General features: G+C 42.2%; 1 protein-coding gene across 2 annotated transcripts in view; it reads right to left on the bottom strand.

The window, feature by feature from the left end:
* Window positions 1-1,320: 1,320 nt before the first annotated feature.
* The window catches only part of LOC311241518 (uncharacterized protein), a 94,875-nt gene continuing 70,154 nt past the window's right edge, over window positions 1,321-26,041 (bottom strand). For both annotated transcript variants that reach the window (XM_084330365.1, XM_084330366.1), the window contains exons 2-4: window positions 18,744-20,243; window positions 7,759-8,286; window positions 1,321-2,301 (exon numbers count right to left, since the gene is read on the bottom strand). In XM_084330365.1, coding sequence (XP_084186491.1) covers window positions 2,279-2,301; window positions 7,759-8,286; window positions 18,744-20,052 — 1,860 coding nt within the window. In that variant the 5' untranslated portion in view covers window positions 20,053-20,243 and the 3' untranslated portion in view covers window positions 1,321-2,278. The remainder of the gene's footprint in view (window positions 2,302-7,758; window positions 8,287-18,743; window positions 20,244-26,041) is intronic.

Below are 26,041 nucleotides of genomic sequence, written 5' to 3'. Positions count from 1 at the left end.
ACAGCTGTGATATGAAGCAAAGCATAGTGGCAGTACATCTACAGCTGTGATATGAAGCGAGCAAAGTGTAGCAGTACATCTACAGCTGTGATATGAAAGCGAGATATGAGAGCCAATCGCGCAGTCGTTCATTATTGACATTACTAAATGAGATGTCATGCTAATGTCATGTTCTACAGTAGGACTTACTACTATAATACCTAATAAATAAGAATTAGAATAATAGAAGCCTACTTTGTTGAAACGATTAATTTCGCACTTATACAGTACGAGTGTGTGTGCTCATGCGCTGAGGCTGCCTCACTAAGTTGTTTCTCCATGCATTTATTTACTTATGGAGCATTTATTTATCCACTCTCGTTTGGATGGTGTATTGTACTTGTGCTGTATAATAACAATACATTTTAATCTAATCTAATTTTGAGATCAGTCACAAATCGCTTCCACGCTACCTGTAGACGTGAATAATTGTCACTGAGCTTATTCAGCACCTTCTTGAGATCAAGTGTACAAAAGATCTAAGCAAAATAATATAGGGCAGATGATTTACAGGGGGGTTTGTAGATACAGTACTGAATTTTGCCATCCGGATGGCGGACACATGCAATTTTAAACATGAATAGAATATCAGGCCTATAAATTACCTTATTATGGCCAAGTCATACATCTATGGATCTGGCCAAATCTCCTCTTTCCAATGGCAGAGTTCAATCGGGATTTAGTACCAGGGCAGCAAAAACCGTGAATGAAATCTACTGTAAGTACAGTTACTTTTTTATAATGTAAATAGCTCCGCCGTTTTTCATCAGATCGCGTTTATAACACTTAAGATCATTGGAAAATATACACTTTGACTGCTGTTTTGATATGGTTAAGGTATTTACTCTTGGCTACATTTGAAAAAAGAAATGCTACATTAAATAATACGGACTGTATTGATCTATTTATGGCATGCAATTATTGTCGGTCCGGTACCGGACCGCTCGGGCTTAACCTTTTAAAGCCTTTCAATTCGTTTTGCATTCTGTGAGACCTTTAATATAAGATAAGATAAGATAATAAGATTTATTCTTCTATAAGATTTATTCTTCTTCCTGCTCCTTTTGTCCATGGAATGATATTTATGATTGTGTAATGAAGAAACTCTGATTGTATTCCATGTGGCAAATAAAAAACTCTGAACTGAACTGAACTTTGTTTATGCAAATAAACATCCTTTTGATATAACCTGGACATACGCGCCTTGACAAAATCCACGGCCACAATAACAAAATACATGCCCACAATGACAAAATACACGGCCACAATGACAAGCCACCGTTAGTTGTTAAGAGTTTAGTCTTTATTGTACTATTTTTTTTTGACAATTTGTCAGCGAACATGTGAAAACTTTGACCAACAAAACATTTTTATTTTTTTATTATTACAGCAGATCATAAGACTGCGATACAGTGACATGTGTATTTAGAAAAACAAAAAATGTAATAAAATAAAATAAAGAAAACAAAGAAACAAAAACATTTGACTTTTAATATTTGACGGTGGTCGTTGTTCATGTACACAATATAGTAACAGTCTAAAGACACAGAAACACAGAGCTGAAGAGGGAGCAGTGTGGTGGTTGTCCAGGGGGAGGATATATACTGTAGCAACAACGTCCTGGTGCACCTTGTAGTCATATATCTACCGGGGACAAAACAAAAGAAACTACAAATCAAAATGGCTGTCGATATAAAACTAACAGTCTTTTTTTAATTTATTTTTTTATCCACCAATCAGAAATTGGTAGAGACAGAGAAGAGTAATAGCAGAGTAACATTTGACAGGAATGGAATGTCTCATTTTTCATTTTTAGATTTCTTTTTTTCGTAGACAATATAAAATCTCACAAAGACAAGCAAAGAATTAAAACATGAATGTACATGGATGGATGGAGGGATGGATGGAATGTGCCAGCGGGTGGACAACAAAACTGGCCCGCTGATGGATCGATAGAACGATAGATGGCTGAATTATTGCTTTTTGAGTAGAATTTATTCTTTTTCTTTTCTTTTTTTCTCTCTCATCTATATGGATTGCATCGCTCTCACCATGGTGAATGGTGGCTTTATCACGTGATTACTCTCCGTTTATTTGGGAGGAGGGAGCAGGGATGGAAGAAGGAGGTGTGGGAAGGAGGAGAAGGAGAGGAGAGGAGAGGAGGAGTTAGGGGGCAGGGCTCAGAGCTCCTTGCTCAGCGAATCCCAGGGGGCCGTGTGCTAATCCTCTTTGTGTGGCCTCACGCGTTTCCCGCCTTTTTTTCTGGTGAATGATAACAGAAGAGATTGGAAAATATATTAAAAAATATGAATATTTGGAAAAATATAATAAGAACATTGATATAAAAAAAAACTGTCTTTAGTTGTCTAAACGTCACTAAGTGTTAGTTTCAGTATGTTTTAGTCACCAACGACACAAACAACACATACATCAACACATACATCATAAAGTAACAACAACACGGAACACTTCTACGTTACAAGGTCAATGGAAAATCATCATTAGAACATGTGGGGGAAATGGAAGAGCATTTGTCATATTATAAAAAACAAGGCTTGATTTGAGAACAGTTTAAGAGCATTGGACACATGAAGGAAGACTGTTGTATTCACACTACCAGTCTGTCTGTCTTTCTGTCTATCTGTCTTCCCCTTTTCCTGGTTATTGGAATGTACTTTATATCTTGTGCAGTATTATTATTATTATTATTATCTTTTTTTGTGTGCTCCAGGCTTGATCTCAGTCACACATTCCCAGAACAAATAGATTTCAGTCAATCTACCAACATATACATCTATTTATCCATCTCTATCCACCACCTGTCTGTCTGTCTGTCTGTCTGTCTGTCTGTCTGTCTGTCTGTCTGTCTGTCTGTGTGTTTGTTTGTTTTTCTACCTTTCTGCTTGTATCCCCAGGGGAGAGAGATAGAGAGAGGGAGAGAGAAAAAGAGAGCAGTATGGTTAATCTGGCTTGTGAAGAGGCTCCGTGACACTTTGATTTTCACTCTAATCCGTTGATGGACTAAACTCTATTGATGTCTGCTAAAGCTGCTTTACTGCTGAATGCTGAGAGAAGGCCAACTACATGTAGGTACCTCTACAGCGAGCACAGGAGGCCAGGGATGGAAGCAACATGTAAGTGAGTTAAAGAGGCCTGTTACACTCACTACTCACTACTTACTACGCTGCTTATTGTATATAAGCTCAGTGGTTCTCAAACGTGTTAACGTCAAGCACCCCAAAAGCGTTAGCAACACTATTTACTAACCTAAATAAAGTACTAATCAACCACAAGAAAAAAGGTACATAATGTACGTTATGTTATAGCCATAAGTAACATAATTTACATATTGTATAAGTAATATATTTACATTTCGTATCGGCGAAAGTCCAAAACAAATCACCACTACTGGGAGTCGAACCAACAATGATTGTGGTCGTAGGTGAATGCTCTCGCCACTAGTCTAAGACACCCACCCTGATACAAACACAGCAATACTATGATGATGGTTCATTTAACGGTTATGGTTAAGATAGAAAGTTAAGGTTACATTTATGGTTAGTTTAATGTAACAGTGTGAATAAGGTTAGGGTTATGGTTAGTTTAAGGTAACAGTGTGGTTAAGATTAGGGTTATGGTTAGAGATCAACATTAAAGATGAAAGATTAGATTAAAGATTAAGATTAGATTCAACTGGACTTTGAAGAAGTCTTTATTCATTGCACACGTTGCAATGTAGTCATGTAGCGACACACATGCGATGGGCTACACACATAGGAAGTTTAAGGTAACAGTGTGGTTATGGTTAGGGTTAGAGTTGAGTGTGTCTTGGTAGTCTTGAGCTAAATAAATGCGTGGAGAAACGGCTTAGTGAGGTAGCCTCAGCGCACACACTGCAAAATTAATCGTTCCAGCAAAGTAGGCTTCTATTATTCTAATGACTTGTTTTATTAGGTATTATAGTAGTAAGTCCTACTGTAGAACATGACATATTAGCATGACATCTCATTTAGTAATATCAATATGTGCGATTGGCTCTTGACAAGGACACAGTTGTTCAGTATTGACATTACTAAATAAGATGTCTGGGTTTCATCACCTGTGCATTGTATGTTACCATTGCACTTTAATGTTACATTTGCACTCTGGTTGGATGGTGTATTATACTTGTCGCTGCTGTCGGGACAAAACCTAATAACTCCAAAAACCCAACTTTTCAGCAGATGAAAAAACACAGATTTGAGGGTGAATAGAGTTAGGAGGTTTAGACAGATGATCGGTTTAATGCTTTCCCATTGTTTAAACTTTGTAAAACCCACACACACATATGGAGGATGATCTACGGAGTTGATTTATATAAAAATAAATATATTTAAAAAATGGAGTTATGAGGTTTTGTCCCGACAGCAGCGTTGTGCTGTATAATGACAATACATTTGAATCTAATCTCATTTTGAGATCAGTCGCAAATCGCTTCCGCACTACCTATTGAATGGGTCAGCATGGTGCAGATGCAATGCCGACCCTCTGCTGTTTTGCACACGGCCCTCACTGCTTTGCACACGCCTCTTTCACCTTATAAGGAGCTGACAGGGCGTGTCTGTATGCAAATTCAGGTGTACGAGAACGCACTTTGCAGTTTAAGAATGAGTGAAGTTTTTCATTCATGGGAACCCAGCTGCGATGATTTGCACCACTTACAGAGACCGTCTCACACATTCAGGAAGCCGGAGGGTTTTAGTCAATTTGTTAGTATGACATTTTTACCAAGATATTTACAAAGGTACTTACAAACATGTTCGAGAATGAGGACCAATATATAGACTTGTATCGATTGGTGGTAGGGTATTCTGTGAACCTGCATCCAGGATTAGCATTCATTTGGGAATCTCTATTATAAAATACGAATGTCAGCTGTCAATATTGTTACACTCGAGTATCTCTCAGAGCCAGACCTCTCTCCACGTCCTGCTACATTAGTGCTTGTACAGCACAGAGCCAGACCTCTCTCCACGTCCTGCTACATTAGTGCTTGTACAGCACAGGAGATCTCGAGTGTAAACATTACTGCTGCAACACGTTGAGAGTTGAAGCAAATGCTTTGTCATACTACTACTACTATCACCGACATCTAAGAAGGGAGATCCCCCCTATTTTTCCTATTGCTAGGTTTTAGTGAGTTTTTCCTTACCTTCGTGTGGGGTATGTCTGGGAGTGTTGCATTTATTTATTTTGCATTTATTAAAAAAAAAAAATGACCTTATGGTGTCCTTGTTTTGTTCTTGAATTATTGTGATGTTTCTTCTTGACTTGTTTAAAGAAGACGTGGGGACATTAACGTGTGTTGTCGGGCCTTACAAATAAATTTGATTTGATTTGATATTGGAGGAGCTTCCTTGCCGCACCAAATACTCATAGTGCAGGTATTGCCTTTTGCTGTATTCCATCTTTTTTGTGAAGCTCAGCCAAACGTTTGCTGCTGTTAGCCAACGACTGCTGTTAGCCATAGTCTAACAAAGATAAACAAGAGCCTCTGCTCACATGCTTTGTTGACACAACCACATAACCAGTGAAATGACGTTGGTCCAAGCAACAGGTCCTGGTGGTTGAGTAGATCTTTTTGCAGCCACTGGCCTCTATGCAATGGTGTGGGGGGGGGGGGTCATTGAACTGTCTCTAGGCTTCTAGCTTCTAGGAGGTCATCTTTATGTGCTCGTAAATAGTTTTTTCAGTTCACACACATCTATTGTTGAGCCCTGTATTGTTGAGACCCATCCCTCGGCCTGTATTGGTTTTTATTTTGCCGTGTTCTGGACGTTTCTGGGTGTGAACCATTGGGCAGTGGGGGTGCAGTTAATGCATTTGAACTTCTGCATATGGATTATCCTTGACTTGTGTGTGTTCGTAAACTCTCTTTATCCACCTAAATGGTTCACTAAAATATATTTCTGACAACATTTTAGGTGAGAAATAGGACATGCAATAGCTGATCTTAATTAATATTTGATTGTCTAGTTTGATCTGAACTTTTGTTAGCCGGGCGTGCTGCAGTGCAAACTTTGAATGTTGTGTTTAGGGCAACAACAAATGCCAACGTTTTAAATCACATGTGAAGCGTTCAAAAAGCACATTGGAAACACACGTGACAACCTGTGGAAAACCCGATTTTTCTGTAAATGGTGGTTTAGTACTGAAAGGCTTACAGTACTAAACACTTAACTCATTCTGTTTTCAGAGCGATAATAAACGTTTTGGGTATCTGCAGGTTGCAACAATTTAAATGTAAGACTTTTTAAGACAACACATAATACAAAACAACACATAGCGACACTGAACTGGCAGTTGCACATGCGCCAATTTTTATTCTTGCGCGTTCCATACGAGCTCTCGCCAGACGCACCAAGCTCCGGGTAGCCCCGCAAAAAACAACGACTTGAATACGAAAACATTTAATATATTTAATATTATTTATAACTCCCGACAGTCGGGCTGCCCCCCCCAAAAATGTAATACCTGTGCAAATTAAATGTAAGACTTCGTAATACCTTTTAAGGCCTTTGGAAGGAATTATGAATTGAATACTTTTTAAGAGATTTTAATACCCCGCAGATACCCTGTTTTTCATCTCTGGCCTCCTCCCTCCCTCTTTCTCTGCCTTTCTTTTTAAAGGTGAACACACACACACAACCACAACACTGGAGTGTTATCTTAAAGGGATTGGAGTGTTCTTAATACTGCATTATAGTAGTAATCATTATAGTAGTCATGCTAGTGCAGTTGTGTCTGTCTCTATGCTCATCTGTGTCTGCATATACAGTATCTTTGTGTGTCTGAATGTCACAGTTTGTGCTGGGGTTATTTTTTGCCAGGCAAAATGTGTGTAGATGTTTGCAGATAACTGCATAAATGGCACCTGTGCTTGCATGCATCTTTGAGTGTGTGTGTGTGTGTGTGTGTATGTATGCGTGTACGCTTGCATATATGTGTATGACTTTACACTTGCATTTTGTGTATGGATCTATGAATGTGTCTACACGCTCTCTGTATGTCAATGTGTGTAACTCTGTGTCTATGACTAGTGTGTGTGTGTGTGTGTGTGTGTGTGTGTGTGTGTGTGTGTGTGTATGTGTGTGTGTGTGTGTGTGAGAGCTCAGTATCTAAAATCAACATCAGGCCGCTGGCTGCCAGAGCAACCGTTAAAGCTGGTGTCGACGGCAACCACAGACAGCTCCCTCTCTAATTGGTCAGTTGCGGCTGACATCACGCTCTGAACGATGACGGCTGCTGCCTCCCGAAGATCTCTCTTCCTCATGTCCTCCCCCTCCTCCTCCTCCCTCTCATTTTCCTCCTCCCTCTCCTCCCGGTCACATGGCTCTGTGTCATCACAGTCTCCATTTTTCGGAGACCCCTCCCCCTCTCCTCTTCTCCCCTCCTCCCCGCTAGCCCCTGGCGCTAATGGAGCTGCTAACTCTGTGGGTCTGAAAGACACACGTTTACTGCTGTCTGTGTCTATCTGTTTACAGCTGGAGCTAACTTGTAGTTTGTTGTTAATGTTAGCTTGTAGTTTGTTGTTAGCGTTAGCTTGTAGTTTGTTGTTAGCGTTAGCTTGTAGTTTGCTGTTAGTGTTAACTTGTAGTTTGCTGTTAGCATTAGCTTGTAGTTTGTAGTTAGTGTCTCCATCATGGCTGAAGTTGTCCGGGTCTGGGCTGGCTGACTCACCGCTGTTCACTGCTGTAGCACTGATGATCTTAGCGTTCACCTCCTCTTTCACCACCTCCTTCTTCATGGGACTGCTCCCTGTCGTCTTCTCTTGCTCCTCCTCCTGGTGATTGTGTGTGGCACTCTCCTCCGTCATGCCGTTGGAGCAGCCGTTCTCATTGGTTACGGGAGCGGCGGCGGGAGGAGCGGCGGTGGGAGGAGCCTCGGCTTTGTCACTCGCCGTTTTCACCGCCTCTTCCCCCTCCGCAGGCGTCACATCGGCCGGCGCCTCCTCGGCCGGTGCCTCCTCGGCCGGCTTGTCGACGGTCTCCTCCGTGGCGGCAACCTCCCCATCGGTAGCTCCTCCCTCGACTCCTCCTTCGACTCCTCCCTCGACCTCCTCGTCCTCCTCCTTGGTGGCGCCGTCTCCGTGGTCCACGCTCGTGGACTTGCCCTTCCGCAGGATGAAGTTCTTCAGGGACACCGCACGGCCGAAGTGAGAACGCTTGGCTTTGGCTGATTTCCCTTCATCTGTTGCCAAGTCTTCACCTGCAACAGAGAGTAGTATGTATGTATACTAGTAGTATGACAGTACAGATAGTAACGTATGACTAGGAGAACTAGGAGTACAGGTAGTAACTATGACTAGGAGTACAGGTAGTAACTATGACTAGTACAGATAGTAACTATGACTAGTACAGATAGTAACTATGACTAGTACAGGTAGTAACTATGACTAGTACAGATAGTAACTATGACTAGTAGTACAGATAGTAACTATGACTAGTACAGATAGTAACTATGACTAGTACAGGTAGTAACTATGACTAGTACAGATAGTAACTATAACTAGTACAGATAGTAACTATAACTAGTACAGGTAGTAACTATGACTAGTACAGGTAGTAACTATGACTAGTACAGGTAGTAACTATGACTAGTACAGATAGTAACTATGACTAGTACAGATAGTAACTATGACTAGTACAGGTAGTAACTATGACTAGTACAGATAGTAACTATAACTAGTACAGATAGTAACTATGACTAGTACAGGTAGTAACTATGACTAGTTCAGGTAGTAACTATGACTAGTACAGATAGTAACTATGACTAGTACAGGTAGTAACTATGACTAGTACAGGTAGTAACTATGACTAGTACAGATAGTAACTATAACTAGTACAGATAGTAACTATGACTAGTACAGATAGTAACTATAACTAGTACAGGTAGTAACTATGACTAGTACAGGTAGTAACTATGACTAGGAGTACAGATAGTCAAAGTCAAAGTCAGCTTTATTGTCGCTTCTCATAATGTGCAACATACAGAGAAATTAAATTGCATTTCCCCCTTCCCACGGTGTATATAAAAAAGATCTAATATAAACATAAAGTAACATATGGGACATGATGTACACACAATATACAGGACTATATACAATATAAACAGTAGCTATTTTTTTTTATGTATGAGTGAAATAAATATAGGAGGTAAAAGAGCACTTAGTGCAAATCTTTTTAGCAGCAGTGGTGCATAGTATAAATAATAAATAATGGCAGGAAAATACATACATAGTAACTTATGACTAGGAGTACAGATAGTATAGTATGACTAGGTGTACACTGTACAGATAGTAAATTATGACTAGGTGTACAGATAGTAAATTATGACTAGGAGTAGAGATAGTAGAGGTAGTAACTATGACTAGGAGTACAAGTAGTAGAGGTAGTAACTATGACTAGGAGTACAAGTAGTAGAGGTAGTAACTATGACTAGGAGTACAGATAGAAAAATATAACCGCAAGTGGTGATCTGTGGGTTTCAAGTGGGTTTCTTTCTGTAACGCCCCCCAGGTTGCTGCGCCAGCCGGTGGACTAATTCAGGTGGCGCAGCTCTTGTGTTTATTTATTAATGTGTTTCATGTGGTCCTTATCAATCTGTTGTCTGTACATTTGATGTCTGTCTTATCTGTGATGTTACACTCCCTGGTCTAAATGTCTTCCCTATCTGTGTTGGTTTTGTGATCTGGTCAGTGTTGTGTTTGTGTGTATTTATATTTCAACTTGGTAATGTTATGTGTCACTCTGTTTCCCCAGCTGAGTCTAATCACCTAATTACCCTTCTGTGTCAATCAGTGTCTGTATATATGCCTGTTACTTCATGTCTTCCCTGTCGTGTCATTACTCTGTGTTCCCTGGTTCCAGTCGTGTTTTGCTTGTGTGTTTGTAAGCTGTTCGCTGAACACTTTTGTAAGTAGCATAACTTGTTTTGTAGAAGTCTTTATCGCTCCTTGTCACAGAGGATATTATTATTTATTGTGTTTATGATTTGTAGGGCATTTAGCACGTTTGGAGACTTGCCCTCTCTCTTTGTTTTTGAGCCACTCGTACCTACATTAAAGGAGCAGTGCTCATATTTCAAGATTCAACACCTGCCTCCTGTCTATCCTGCTGGTCTGCGCTTGGGTTTTACTCTGTCCACCACCGTCATGTCTAATCGTAACAGGTTTCAAGCCAATATTGATCATTAGGATTGCAAAATAAGTTCACACACGGTTCAGCAGCCCCCCGGAACAGCCAGTCCCCCAAACACCCCACACATCAATCCCCACCACATCCCCATCCAAAACACACACCCCCAATAAAGCATGTCATGACCAAAGGAAAACACAAACAGCCCGTGCGCCACTCACACTGCCATGCACGGCGACGGGAGTGCCACCCCCGCAGGCCGCCCCATCACCCCGCCACCACGAGGAACACCAGCGAATCCCACGCCCCCACCCTTAAACTCCACGCCCCAGGACCCGCAGCCACACCAAAGGAGACACGACTCCAAACACTCAAGCAGACAGACACAACAGCGGCCAAATGAGAAGACATGTAGGACCGGGACGGCCCGAGACGACACCAGGACCCCCCCCGGAACACAGCAGAAGCCACAGCGAGCCCCCCACGCAAGGAACCCCAAAACACCAGCGAACCGAGGGAGCCCAACCAACCAAAATCCACCAAACCACACTAGGGTTGTCACGATACCAACATTTTTGTTTCGATACTATACCAATATTAATTTTCGATACTTACGATACTTTTTTAATTGAAAATGGGGGACCCTGATCGATGTAAACAAGACAAAGTCTTTCTCTGGTCTGCATCCCCTTAACAATTGTGTGTATTGAGCCGTACTGTATTGTACCCATTCTGCAATCCGTTAAATAAAGTTTTCATTCATTCATTCATAGAAAACATTTTGATGAGTGAGACTGATTAGATATAGCCTATCGTAATATAGAACTAGGTTATGTCATAATTTGTAGGCTGTTTAACACAAATAAAATAGATTTCCGTTGTCTTTATACAGTATGTATGAAAACATTAAATGGGCAATTGTCCACTCTCCCAGACCGACTGTGGGGGGTAAGTGCGCAGCGACCAGGAAGGGGATTGGGAATTGGCATAACGACTAACATTGGGATGGGAGAAAATCTGAGGAAAAAGTAGGGGGAAAAAGATAAATAAAAAAAATAAAGAAATAAAGAAAATGGCAATTGTCAAACGTTGAGGATCTTTATTGATTAACGTTAGCCAGCTAGCACATCTAGAGACAGTTTGCATAAAATAAACTCAGCTAACGTTAGCTTATATAACGTTAACTAGTAGCTATGTCATTCTAGTTAAAGCTGAGATTATTATGGTTAGCGTTGGCTAGCTGGCTAGATAGCCACGCTACTTAGCCAGCCAGGTATCAACGCTGGCTCCGTAGCCACGCTACTTAGCCAGCCAGGTATCAACGCTGGCTCGATAGCCACGCTACTTAGCCAGCCAGGTATCAACGCTGGCTCCGTAGCCACGCTACTTAGCCAGCCAGGTATCAACGCTGGCTCGATAGCCACGCTACTTAGCCAGCCAGGTATCAACGCTGGCTCCGTAGCCACGCTACTTAGCCAGCCAGGTATCAACGCTGGCTCGATAGCCACGCTACTTAGCCAGCCAGGTATCAATGCTGGCTAGATAGCCGCGCTATTTAGCCAGCCAGGTATCAACGCTGGCTAGATAGCCACGCTACTTAGCCAGCCAGGTATCAACGCTGGCTTGATAACCACGCTCAGGGCCCGAAATTAACTTTTTTACTCACCGGCCAGTGGCGGGTAGATGGGGAAAATCTACCGGCCAAGCATATTTCTTACCGACCAAAAAAAATACATTTTTGTGTCACATATATATAAAAATAATTCAGTACATTTCAAGTAGATAGGGTATTATGTTGAAGAAGGGTATTATGTTGAAGAATACACTTAAATAAGAGGCCAGAGTAAAATTTTAAGCAAATTATTTTAATATATTCATTGATGATTGATTAATCAATACATGTCAATTCAATCTTAAGCTTAAATTGTAACCTACTGTTAAACATCATCAGACTCCTTACTCTACCCTCTTTGCAGGATTTAACAGAACATAATAAAATGTGAAGGTTTTATAAACCTAACTTAAACCTCCTCAATCATGTCCTCATCAGAGTCCACAATCTCATTGATTTACTACCGATGACAAACGTGTTGTTTCTGTTTTTCTTTTTGACTTTGACTGTGAGAAAATAATAATCACACACAAAGGGATAATGGCTTATAGCAGACTTAATGATTTTAGAATATTTCAGATAATGAAATGAAATGTTTATCAACTATCCAGTTAGTATTTATAGTGTAACGTTTGGCTTTAAATCATATTGAATATAGAGAGAGAGCGAGAGAGAGAGAGAGAGAGAGAGAGAGAGAGAGAGAGAGAGAGAGAGAGAGAGAGAGAGAGAGAGCCCCCCCCGTCTGAGTTGCCGTAGTTGATGATGTCACACACACTAGACTAGGATGTCAACACACGGAGCCTGGATGCCCAATGCATGAAGCGATATAAAGAAACGAATAGCCAATAAATGTGAAGTTATCTTTGAACCCCTGTTGTCAAGCCTCGTTAATATACCCCCCCCCCCCCCCTTTCCTCACTAATGGAACTGGTTTTGTGGACTCACTGACGGTGCAATTAGCTTAGCTTAGTCAGCTCATGGTCTGTGGTCTGTGGTCCCGCTCTCGCTGCCGCGGTGGGTTTTCTTTTTAGCGGTCGGCTTACTCCTTCCATAGTTCCACATTATTTGTAACCCATTTAAAGTTATTAAGCTAACGTTAGCTCCCTACAGTGCAAGCAGGCGCCACGGCCAGTCAGGACAGAAGAGTAGTGGATGTGACATCGGTAAACAAGCCACAAATTAGGCCTGTCGTAAGACCAAAACACACTGCAGTTTTAATTATTTTACATTACTATTTTGTGACCCGCCACATGGCGGACAGACCTCTCAGTGGCACTCGCCAAACCTAAAATCTGGTCGCCAATGGCGGGTGGTATCAACGCTGACTCGATAGCCACGCTACTTAGCCAGCCAGGTACCAACCCCTTCACACAACTAAGTTAGCGCAACGTCACAGCTGTGCTCCAATAGGAAGGCATTTGCGCGCATAAATGAATAAATAAAAATAAATAAAATAGTACCGTTTTTCCCCAAACGCAGTATAGTATCATTTCAAACACTTTAGTACCGCGGTACTATACCAATACCGGTATACCGTGCAACCCTAAACCACACGCAAGAGACCAATACCCAACTCCAGGAAGGTCCGGGAAAGGTCCAGCCGAAGTCATAGGCTCCAACCAAACCCCCCCCAGACCTCCCCCAGAGTCGAACACCAGCCCCCTGCACGCGCCCCGACGGAAACTGTATTCCACGCACATTTTGTACATTTGTTGTGCCCCCTAGTGGTAAAAAAGATATAAACAAGCCTTATACAACATTTGATAAGCTTGATTCAATAATGATCCACTGCACATTTGGCCATAATTGGACATTTTGTGATGATTGGCCTAACAGTTGTTGATTTGCATCTATTTATGTACTTAGCCATGCCGAACTCCCCCAACCCAGTGACACCCCAGGGACCCCCCGCATGAAGAACCCACCACAACCCCCACAGCACCCCAAAGGTCCCAGTGCCATCCCAGACCAACCACAATGCCACACACCCCCCATCCAACCACCACCATGTCCATCTACCCGAACATCCAGAATCCCCCCCCTGGCACAGCTACAGGTCATGGTGCACACGACCCGCCACTCCCCCACAGAATCCGAAAGCAAAAACATGGAACCCAACGATCCCCCCGCAGCGGCAAGGCCACCAGGACCAGAGGCAACAAAGCAGCCCACAGAAACGACACCCACACCACCTCACACAAACAATCCAAGTACACTCAAACTACCCGCATCCCCCTCCAACCACGACACGCCCCACCGGAAACTGTGTCCCAAATAAATACAAACAAAAACTAATGTGCGAAACACCTGAAAGACTATATACTGCCCTTAACCTGTTCCACCCCAGGTGAAAATCTGCATAAAATGTATACCTAGGTAAATGGAATATTGCTCCACTTCTACAAGGGCTATTTGCATATTCTTGGTATCTAGGGACATCTATCAGGACCTCAGTGAATGTATTCACAGTGTCAGAAATATTGTGTCTATTACTAGGCTTGCTTAAATTGTGATGAAACAAAGGAAAAATGAATTATGATATTTCTTTTCATCTTTGACAGTGAATAACACCATGATAATAATGACCAGACTTAAAAAACTGCCACTGACCTCGTTCAGTACCCTCTTGAGATCATGTGTACAAATAATCTAAGGAAATTAATAAAGGGAAGATGATAAAACCAAAGGTTCTGTATATACAGTACTGAATTCTCCCATCCGGACCAATGCAATTTGAAATATTATTATAGAATATAGAATATATGCTTATACATTACCTTATTATAGCCAATTCGCACATTTATATATATATACATATAGTATCTTTCAAATGCCCAAGTTCAAGTTCACTGTAGTTTTTTTCTTCTCACAGTGCAACCATTTTGAAACTAATTTCAGATCTAATTGTTCCTATATGCTAACAATAGGGAGGAGAAACTAACTGTGTTTCAATATTTGTCAAATCGTTACCTTTTGTGGCTTATTATCGCGAATTATTATAATTATTGCCATATTCATAATTCAACTCTGAACTTTGAACCCCCATAAAACTTGAAGGGAAATGTAGTTCGGAAAAAATTCTGTTTTTTTTTAACATTTTCAAAATGGTCACCGGCTCGGATTATAGTTCTTCAAAACGAGAAGGTAAAACCATATTATGACACTTTTAACCTATTGCTAACCTATTGCCAACCTAACGTTTTACATTCTACATGCTTTTGTGACATGTTAGTGATGTTAATACTTGAAAACGGTTGATTTTAAAATCGCAAATTATTTCCATCACTCATAAAAATATGCCTATATGATCATAATGTCAAAAGGGGTCGGTACCGTCAGTTCAATGCAGTTCAACTGCCAGTGCAGTGCAATAACTAAATAATAATTAAATAATACAAAATAATAATTAGTTTAAAATAAATCTGAAAAAAACTAAAATGTAGGGATGTCCGATATTATCGGCCGATATTGGCATTAAAATGTGATATCGGAAATGATCGGTATCGTTTAAAAAAAAAAAAAAAATCTTTTTTTTAAAATGTATTTAACCTTTATTTACCCAGGCAAGCAAGTAAGAACAAATTCTGATTTAATTTATTGTCAAAAGTATGCATAATGTTGTGTTAATTCCACGACAAGAGATATGTAATGTTAATTACCTGAAATTATTCCGTTTGGGGGGGGGGGGGGGGGGAGAAACCCTGCATATATCGGTATCGGTTGATATCGGTATCGGAAATTAAGAGTTGGACAATATCGTTATATTGGATATTTCGTGAAAGAGAGTTTCGTGAAACGTGTTTTAGCAATTGTGAAAAACTGTATTCCACGCACATTTTGTACATTTGTTGTGCCCCCTAGTGGTAAAAAAGATATAAACAAGCCTTATACAACATTTGATAAGCTTGATCCAATAATGAATTATCTTATCCCACAGGCAGATAATTTAGCTTTTTTTCTGATTTTGGTCAATTTAATCTTGTTTTAAGAAAACAAGATTAACATTTTCTTAAAACAAGATTAAATTGACCAAAATCAAGAAAAGAATAAGCAAAATTATCTGTGGAATAAGATAATTCAAGATAATTCTACTCAATATTGGACTTATTGTACCAAATACAAGTGTCGGCGGACACACCAAAAACATCCTAGCTAATTCACACGCACATGACTCCATGAACATGAACATGAATAATAATAATCTCGAACAATTCTAAGGTAGTTTTAAGTTATTTCTCCGGCAGCGTGCGCTAATATGGATTCCGGCGGCACGTGCGCACGCACAAATATGGATTCCGGCAGAGTGCGCGCAGCACACCGCTTTTTTCAGGGGAAACACTGGAAAGTATGACTGGGATTACAGGTAGGAAAGTATGACTAGGAGTACAGCTAGTAAAGTATGATATGAGTACAGGTAGGAAAGGACAGGTAGAAATACAGGTATTACAGGTATTGCCATCTGTTCAATTGCTTTTAATTAGAACCTGGCTACTTCAATAGATCACTCCTGCACACTGCTTCATGTTGTGACCAATAGATCACTCCTACACACTGCTTCTTGTTGTGACCAATAGATCACTCCTGCACACTGCTTCTTGTTGTGACCAATAGATCACTCCTGCACACTGCTTCTTGTTGTGACCAAGAGATCACTCCTGCACACTGCTTCATGTTGTGGCCAATAGATCACTCCTGCACACTGCTTCTTGTTGTGACCAATAGATCACTCCTGCACACTGCTTCTTGTTGTGACCAAGAGATCACTCCTGCACACTGCTTCTTGTTGTGACCAAGAGATCACTCCTGCACACTGCTTCTTGTTGTGACCAAGAGATCACTCCTGCACACTGCTTCTTGTCGTGACCAAGAGATCACTCCTGCACACTGCTTCTTGTTGTGACCAATAGATCACTCCTGCACACTGCTTCTTGTTGTGACCAAGAGATCACTCCTGCACACTGCTTCTTGTTGTGACCAATAGATCACTCCTGCACACTGCTTCTTGTCGTGACCAAGAGATCACTCCTGCACACTGCTTCATGTTGTGACCAAGAGATCACTCCTGCACACTGCTTCTTGTTGTGGCCAATAGATCACTCCTGCACACTGCTTCTTGTTGTGACCAAGAGATCACTCCTGCACACTGCTTCTTGTTGTGGCCAATAGATCACTCCTGCACACTGCTTCTTGTTGTGACCAAGAGATCACTCCTGCACACTGCTTCTTGTTGTGGCCAATAGATCACTCCTGCACACTGCTTCTTGTTGTGACCAATAGATCACTCCTGCACACTGCTTCTTGTTGTGACCAAGAGATCACTCCTGCACACTGCTTCTTGTTGTGACCAAGAGATCACTCCTGCACACTGCTTCTTGTTGTGACCAATAGATCACTCCTGCACACTGCTTCTTGTTGTGACCAAGAGATCACACCTGCACACTGCTTCTTGTTGTGACCAAGAGATCACTCCTGCACACTGCTTCTTGTTGTGACCAATAGATCACTCCTGCACACTGCTTCTTGTTGTGGCCAATAGATCACTCCTGCACACTGCTTCTTGTTGTGACCAATAGATCACTCCTGCACACTGCTTCTTGTTGTGACCAATAGATCACTCCTGCACACTGCTTCTTGTTGTGACCAAGAGATCACTCCTGCACACTGCTTCTTGTCGTGACTAAGAGATCACTCCTGCACACTGCTTCTTGTTGTGACCAATAGATCACTCCTGCACACTGCTTCTTGTTGTGGCCAATAGATCACTCCTGCACACTGCTTCTTGTTGTGACCAATAGATCACTCCTGCACACTGCTTCTTGTTGTGACCAATAGATCACTCCTGCACACTGCTTCTTGTTGTGACCAATAGATCACTCCTGCACACTGCTTCTTGTCGTGACTAAGAGATCACTCCTGCATAGTGATGCACCGATGTGAAAATTGTGGCCGATACCGATAACCGATATTAATATTGCTGTTCTGGCCGATACCGATATTTACCGATGTCGATATCTCTGTATAGAAAACACTTTTTTATGATAATCAAATAAAGAGCTATTTTCCAAAACGCATAATTTTTTTTACTTTTGTAACTTATTTTCAGAAATGACTGATATTTTGAAACTATTTAAGGCCAAAACATGTAAAAAGAAGAAAAAAAAGATAATTTTTTTTTTTTAATAATATCGGCCCTATCTTGATATCGGACCGATACCGATGTGTAAAAAAACGGCCATATCGGCCGATATTATATCGGCGGCCGATATATCGTGCATCACTACTCCTGCACACTGCTTCTTGTCGTGACTAAGAGATCACTCCTGCACACTGCTTCTTGTCGTGACTAAGAGATCACTCCTGCACACTGCTTCTTGTCGTGACTAAGAGATCACTCCTGCACACTGCTTCTTGTTGTGGCCAATAGATCACTCCTACACACTGCTTCTTGTTGTGGCCAATAGATCACTCCTGCACACTGCTTCTTGTTGTGGCCAATAGATCACTCCTGCACACTGCTTCTTGTTGTGACCAAGAGATCACTCCTGCACACTGCTTCTTGTTGTGACCAAGAGATCACTCCTGCACACTGCTTCTTGTTGTGGCCAATAGATCACTCCTGCACACTGCTTCTTGTTGTGGCCAATAGATCACTCCTGCACACTGCTTCTTGTTGTGACCAAGAGATCACTCCTGCACACTGCTTCTTGTTGTGACCAAGAGATCACTCCTGCACACTGCTTCTTGTTGTGACCAAGAGATCACTCCTGCACACTGCTTCTTGTTGTGACCAAGAGATCACTCCTACACACTCCTGAAATCCATTCATTCATATTTTTATATTGATAGATAGACAAATAGATAGACGGCCAGGCAAACAGATATATAGACAGATAAAATTGATTAAATCTTCATCTCACCTGAGGTGGCTGCAGTTGTGTCATCCTCGCCACTGGGGGCGCACTCCGTGTTGGCACGTTTGGACTTGGGGATGACTCGCTTCTTGAAGGAGGTCCAGATCTCGTTGGCGTGCTGTGTGACTGTGCCTCCTGCGGCTCCTTTCTCCTCATCTCCTCCCTCCGCCTTCTCCTTTTCCTCTCCTCCGTCTGCCTTCACCTCCTCTGCAGACTCTGTCTTCACCTCCTCAACTCCATCTGCTCCTTCTTCTGTCTTGTCGGAGGAGTCTTTGTCAGAGCTCTTGGCCTTGCCGCTGATCCCGACCACAGATGGGTCCCTCTTCAACCCCTGGAAGGTCCAGGAACGCTTTAACTTCCACCTCTTCTGCCCAGACTCCTTGGAATCCAGTGTGGAGGAGTCGCCTCCTCCTTCTCCCTCTGCTCCCTCCTCTTTGCCCTCCTCCCCGCTGCTCTTCTTGTGTGTCTTCTGAGCCATGAGCTTCTTGAAGGAGTGCCAGCGCTTCATGTGTTTGGTGGCTGATGAGGAGGAGGCTTTTTGTTCTTCCTCGGCTGCCACCACCTCCTCTACAGTGGACTCGGCGGTGGCGGCGTTGAGAGCGTCCGGGTCTTCCAGCCTGTCGAGGGACTTGGAGCGAACCTGGACCTGTTTCTGAGGTTCTGCCCCACCTCCGTCCTTCTTCTCTGTGCTGCGATGGGAGAAGATCCTGGCCACCGGCTTCCTGATCAGATCTCTGACGCTGGACTTGGGTTCCGCTTGTTTGGGCTTCTCCTTCTTCTCCTCCTCTTTCTCCCCATTCTCTTGGGCTTTCTCTATTGCTCCCTCTCCCTCTGCTCCTCCTTCGGCCCCGGCCGCTGCTTCCTCGCCTCCTTTCTCCCCCTCCTTCTCCCCGCCTTCGGTGGCGTTCTCCTCCGCTCCAGCTGTGCTGTGCTCCTTTCTCTTCCTCCCTCCCATCACCTTGCCCAGACCGCTCTTGTTCAGGAAGGAGTCGAGGAAGGAGGTCTTGGGCTCAGAGCCCTGCGGGGGAGGGGCATCCCCGCTGGCCCCTCCCTCCTCTGTGGCTGCTGCTGTGTCATTATTGGCCGCTTCATTCTTGATAGTCTCTCTATTTTCGTTGTTGGCGACTGCCACGTCTTTACTGACAACCTTGCTGTTCACAGTCTCTGAGTTTGCATTGGCGACTGTTTGCTCCGCCTCCGTGGCCTTGGTTTCATTTGTCTTGGTTTCGTTCGTCTTGGTTTCAGTCGTCTTGGTTTCCGCCGCTTTGCCATCTTCTTGGACCACGGGCGCCACGCTGGCTTCTGTAGCCGCCATCTTGGAAATAAAAAAAAGGAACAGCGCCCGGTGTCGCCTCAAATACGTTCCCCGTCTTGACCTTCTACCCTCCTCTCTCTCTGTGTGTGGTAATGGTTCCTATGGCGTGGGGGACTCAGGTCATGGAGAACTGAGTGGAGAACAAACCTGAGGAGGAGATGATCTCAGCATCCTATTGAACCTCCTGACTCCTGCGAGAGAGAGAGAGAGAGAGAGAGAGAGAGAGAGAGAGAGAGAGAGAGAGAGAGAGAGATGGTTAATAGCCTGAATCAATCAGACACTATATTAGAAATTAATTTAGTCTAGACTGCGGCACTCAAGGAATGAGGTGAGACATCCAGTAACTCTGCATTCTACTATACTGGCCTGGCCTGCATCACAGAGACATCCGGTAGATCTGGATTCTGCTGTACTGGCCTGGCCTGGTCTGCATCACAGAGGAGAGGCTCAGGTTGAAGTGTTTCATTCTAATATGAGATACAGGATCCACCATTTAACAAGATTAGGCTCGTCTGACTGGCCCCTGGATTGTGTTAATGCATGGACCCTTCGGTTTCTAACCTTGTAATACAGATAAAATAAATAATACAACACATTAATAATATAATATAATTAGGGCTGACCCGAATGCTTCAGTTCAAAGCTTCAATTGCTGCCACGATAATCAATGCCAAAATCACTATTATTAGTTTTATTGTTTTTAGTTTTTTTCCCTTTACCAGTCCAAAATTGTGCATCAGCATAAGAAGTAGCTTATAGAAATAATAATCCAACATTAATTTGGAAAATCTGTTCAAGTTAGACAAGGACATTTAGTCATGGGAACATTCAGAAAACCATGTATCTCTCATTTAACCACCGCATTGAAAATCTATCTACCACATATCTCTCATTTAACACCCGCATTGAAATAGAAAGCCTATCTACCACACACCTCGTATCTCTCTAAATCTCTCATTTAAACATTTTATTTTTGAGAGTGCAACTGAGACGCTGGATGGTAGATACATGCTCTCCTTACAGCCAGGGTTGACTTCACACATCAACACTGAGTTCCCCCCAGCATCACGTTGCCACGGTAACATTAAGTGCTCTTATTGGCCAGGTTTCTAATCATATCCACAACATGTTAAACACAAAGGAAAACTGAAAAGCTGCGGTTTGTAAAGACAGACATGGTGTTTGATATCGACCAATAAGCAGCCAGAGAGGGGGGGGGGGGGGGGACTCAGGAAGGCACAGGGGAGATGAATGACTTGACAGCATATGTGGACCAGCAGTCATTAATATTAGCGCGCATCATGACAACAGAGGAGGCTCATTATAATATCCTATATAGACTGAGTGTAGACCGAGTTGACCTGCCGTGGCATCACACATCCTGCCCCTCGCTACCGTTGACAGGATCTCCGATTGTTCCCTGATTGGTTAAAGAGAAAATCTAATCACGGTAGGTTACATAGTAAACAATGCTCTATTCCAAGGCTAGTAAATGTAGGCTAAATCATCGTCTCTAAGCCAATGGGAGCTAAGACGTATGATGACACATGCTGCCATGTAACCGGAGCTGCCATGTTGGAGTGTTACAGCAGGCGTGCTAGAAATAAAGTGATGGCGTTCCCGCACAGGTGCTCGTCCGCTCAGGTGCTTGGCCTGACACAGCATGCTGGACACCAATGGATGGCAACATTTTCAAACAGAAAGCATTTGTTTATGGTCTTAATTAAAGATCTTTTCAATAATCGCAGAATTGTAATTCTCACCCATAAAGTAGGGCTGGGCGATTTACATTTAAATTATGATTTTGGCTTCCCACAATCATGAAAACAAGATAAAACCATTATTGTGCTGCATGCCATGTTGCTCTCATTTAGTCTTGTATTGGAATAAAATCATATATTATATGTCTGATATAAAAAAGAAAAAATCAATAAAATCAACAGGTAAAAAATCATCAGTACATTGTCCTCATGTTGAAAGGATTAGAGTCCCCATTCCCACCAACCTGCCCACCCATTAAATCTGCCCACCCACCCACCACCCTGCTCATGTTGGAAACATTTGGATTATCCTTTCCCACCACCATGCCCACCCGTCCACCCACAGGCCATTGGACACCTTAAATTAAAGAAAATAATCAGAGAAGGAAAGAGTGAGAGAGAGAAATACACAGATATATATATATATATAGAGAGAGAGAGAGAGAGAGAGAGAGAGAGAGAGAGAGAGAGAGAGAGAGAGAGAGAGAGAGAGAGAGAGAGAGAGAGAGAGAGAGAGAGAGAGAGAGAGAGAGGGGGGAGAGAGAGAGAGAAAAAAAACAAAGAGAGAAAGACAGACAGAGAGAGAGAACAAACAAACAATAAATCAATAAAATAGAAAAGCAGCAGTTGCTCACTGCTGCAATAGGACACTCAAGGGGTTCTTGTATGGAGTTGTAAACGTCCAATAATGGCCTCCATATCTAGGGCTAAAGACCTTTTTTTTTATCCACTTTTTCTCCCATTTTTTCTATATTTTTCTCCCCATCCCAATTTCGTATCATCCAATTCAACCCTCCCCTGTCACGAACGCTGTTTCTTGCCTCCCACAAGCCGGCTGCAATGTGGACTAAGTCATACATAGCACAAGTCCCCTCCGGTACTTGAGGTAACAGCAGTCGCATCTTTTCACCTGCGCAGCTCGATCTCTCAGTGGCGAGGAGTAACGCGTGGGAGGCTCACGCTGCCCCCGACACTTCCTGATTCTACTGCGCAGGCGCACCAACCGACCTGTAGGAGTCGCTGTCCACAACCCATCAGTTTCCAACCCCCTAATACGGCCAATGTGTATTAGTACGGACGACCAGCTAAACTGAAAGCAATGTGGAGCGCTGGGATCGAACAGGCGATCCCAGTGTCTCCGCATTCGTGGTGAGCGCCTTGCCCACTACGCCACGTAGCCGCCCTATCTAGGGCTAAAGATAAAGGTTTGAGAGATTAATTCTCTGAGTGTGTATGTGATTGTTTCTAGCTAGACATGTTTGACCCAGTGAGAAAAGGATCAACCGTCTCTGGAGGAGAGCAGCAGGAGCTACGACCACACAGGCTTCATGCGGTGAAGGAGCACAGGATTCCTCTGGTGTGAAACCAAAGAGGACACAAACTGGATCAGGATCAAATTGGATTACAAACATCTCACTAAAAGCTTTGAAAATATTTATCCAGAAGGTGGAGAGATTAAGTGTATTTCAACCCCGGCTTTCACAAAAGGCATGAATGGAATGTTTGACCTCTGCGTGCAGAAATGTACTGTAGGCTACTGGGCAGAGAAGACTGCAGCCCACTTTCCATGTGCTTTCCCTACAGACTAGCAGGCTGTAATCTGTTGTAAAAGCCCCTTGCGATGCCAACAACACAAGCTGTAAATTCATGGAGTGGCCGAGCCAAGGCCGACTGCGGACACCTCTGTGAAACGAAGCGATCGTCCCTGTGAATCATCCCTGTGTTCTGTGATTGTGTGCCATCTATTAGGGGTGGGGCGAAAATATTGATACAGAAATATATGACGATATTTTGCGCAAATATTTTTACAAGTATCGAATGCTGTAGCAGCATTAACTTTCAACGAGAATGAAACCCAACCTACTCGGCTTCTTCTATGCATATCATTGCCTGTGGCTGGTGTTCTGGGGGTGTGGCCTAACTAAACCACACCTCTTCATGAATTAACCTTGCTAAGAACCTTTTTTTTGGGCGCATATTTGTGTCCGGTTCTCCACTAATATTGAAAAATATTATACTTTTCCTTTGTGGATGTTGTCACTAGGGGTGCACCGATATGAAAATTGGCCACCGATACCGATACCGATTGTTCAACTAACACAATCGGCCGATACCGATACCGATAATTGTGGCAAAAAATAAGTATTTTTAATTTTTTTTAATATTTTTTTTAATATGTTTTTTTAATATTTTTTTTATTTTTTTAATGAAACTACTGTATATTTGTATGTGTGTTTGTATTTGTAGGCCTCTTTACTTACTTAAAAAAGGAAACATCAAGAAATATGTTTATGGTATCACTGATCCCTCTCCCAGTATCGTCTGGCGGCCTGCAGAGGGATACTATTTTCTCAACCAGAGCTTTCAACCAATGCAATGGAACCATTCTGGCGGCCTGCAGCGGGATACTATTCTCTCAACCAGAGCTTTCAACCAATGCAATGGAACCATTTTGATTGACAGTCGATTCGGCCAATTACGCCACACCGCTAGCACCCACCTCCTGCTTACCACCAAGCGTTTATTCATTTTTCTACTTCGGGGCATGCCGCCATTGATCTGCTTGTGAGAATGCGAGTCAAACTCAGAACCACAACAAGCTAATAAGTTAGCTGCCCGGCAGTGCCCGCCGACCAGCGCGCTCCACAGGATGGCCAAACGAGACACAATGATTTTACTGCAACAAATGTTATAATAAAACAAAGCCTTTCTATACATTTGTCTGGTTGAAAACTTTATTAACAGATTGCAGAATGTGTAGTTGGGTACGGAATGAGCAACGGAATGTAACCGAGCTATGCACGGCTTGCTTGCTATCTTCGGGTAAATACTATGCTGATGTAATTGAACGTGTAACTAACTATAATAACGTTAATGCCACAAAACGAATGTTTGTGTCATTTTAACAGCAGATACTTTCTTAAATGCCATCCTCCCGACAGAGCGGTGTTGATGGGGAGCTCTGATGGATTCGCTTGGTTGTGTTATTACATTAGCATTGAACAGCTAACCGAAAGCTAGGGTTAACTAATGTTAAAGGTTTAGCCATAACGTTACGTTGGCTAAAGTTGGGGCTATTCTTAATCCAGTAATAATGGCTGCAGACCTGCAAGCAAAGTACAGCAAGTTGGCAAAGGAGTATTCCAACGTAAATCACATTTTCACCAGTAACGTTAGTCGTCTGCCTCCCGGCTATGAACGGACTCGGAGTAATGCCTTGCTGCTATGGGTAATAATAATATGCTGATGTTATTGTCCGTGTAACACTAACTATATAACGTTAATGCCACAAAACGAATGCCTTGTTAATCATAAATAGTAACTTTGATGCAGTAGCTTGTGTGTGTGTGGGGCGGACGGCGGGCGTTGTGCAGGTAGGTCGCGAGTGAACTTTTTTTTTTTTTGCCTTTTGACGCTACACAAATGGATGGTTAGTTATCGGCGACTGCTATCGGCACATTTGAGCTTATCGGCCGATAGGCCGATAGCAGTCAACAAGGCACTTATCGGCCGATACCGATACCCGACCGATATATCGGTGCACCCCTAGTTGTCACAAATGTATAGCTTCACAATTCCATTTGACGGCAATAGAAATGATTGGAATGAAGTTAACAGACAGAAAACGTTATCTTATTCCAGTGTTTCCCATTAATTACCTAGACTGTGGCGGCCCGCCACAGTTTTATAATGAACAGAAAATATTTTTATTATTATTTATTAAAAAATATATATATATTTTTTTTATATTTTTTTATATAAAGTTTGCCAATAGGGATGTATCAGTAGTATTGGCAGTGATAGTAGTCGTAATAGTAATCCAGTATATTTTTTTATTTTCTAAATAGATCTGGCCTCTTTATTTTGCTCTCAAAGTGCACCAGATTGATGCAGTTAACTTTAAAATGTAAAAGAACATTTTAATTACACTGTTATTAGATACAAAATATGATTGAAAAAAGTTTGTAACTGTATGGTATCGTGGAGCCTCTGGTGATTCCCATCCCTACCATCTATTGAGCCTTTCCCCAAGTGCACAAGTGTTGTACCTAAGGCTGGGTGATTAATCGATTTTATCGATTAATTCAAATTCATGATTTAGGAAGATTTAAAAAAATTTAAATCGATTTAAAAAATATATATATATATGTCACTTTTTTAAAAAAATTTTTACAAAAAGTGATGTTTGGTGAAAGTTAGATTTGCACTTTATTAATTTTGATTATCAA

Source organism: Notolepis coatsorum (genome assembly GCF_963971535.1).
Source record: "Notolepis coatsorum genome assembly, chromosome: 1".
NCBI lineage: Eukaryota > Metazoa > Chordata > Actinopteri > Aulopiformes > Paralepididae > Notolepis > Notolepis coatsorum.
Note: the sequence above shows the minus strand (reverse complement) of the source record. Positions and strands in the feature narration are given on the sequence as shown.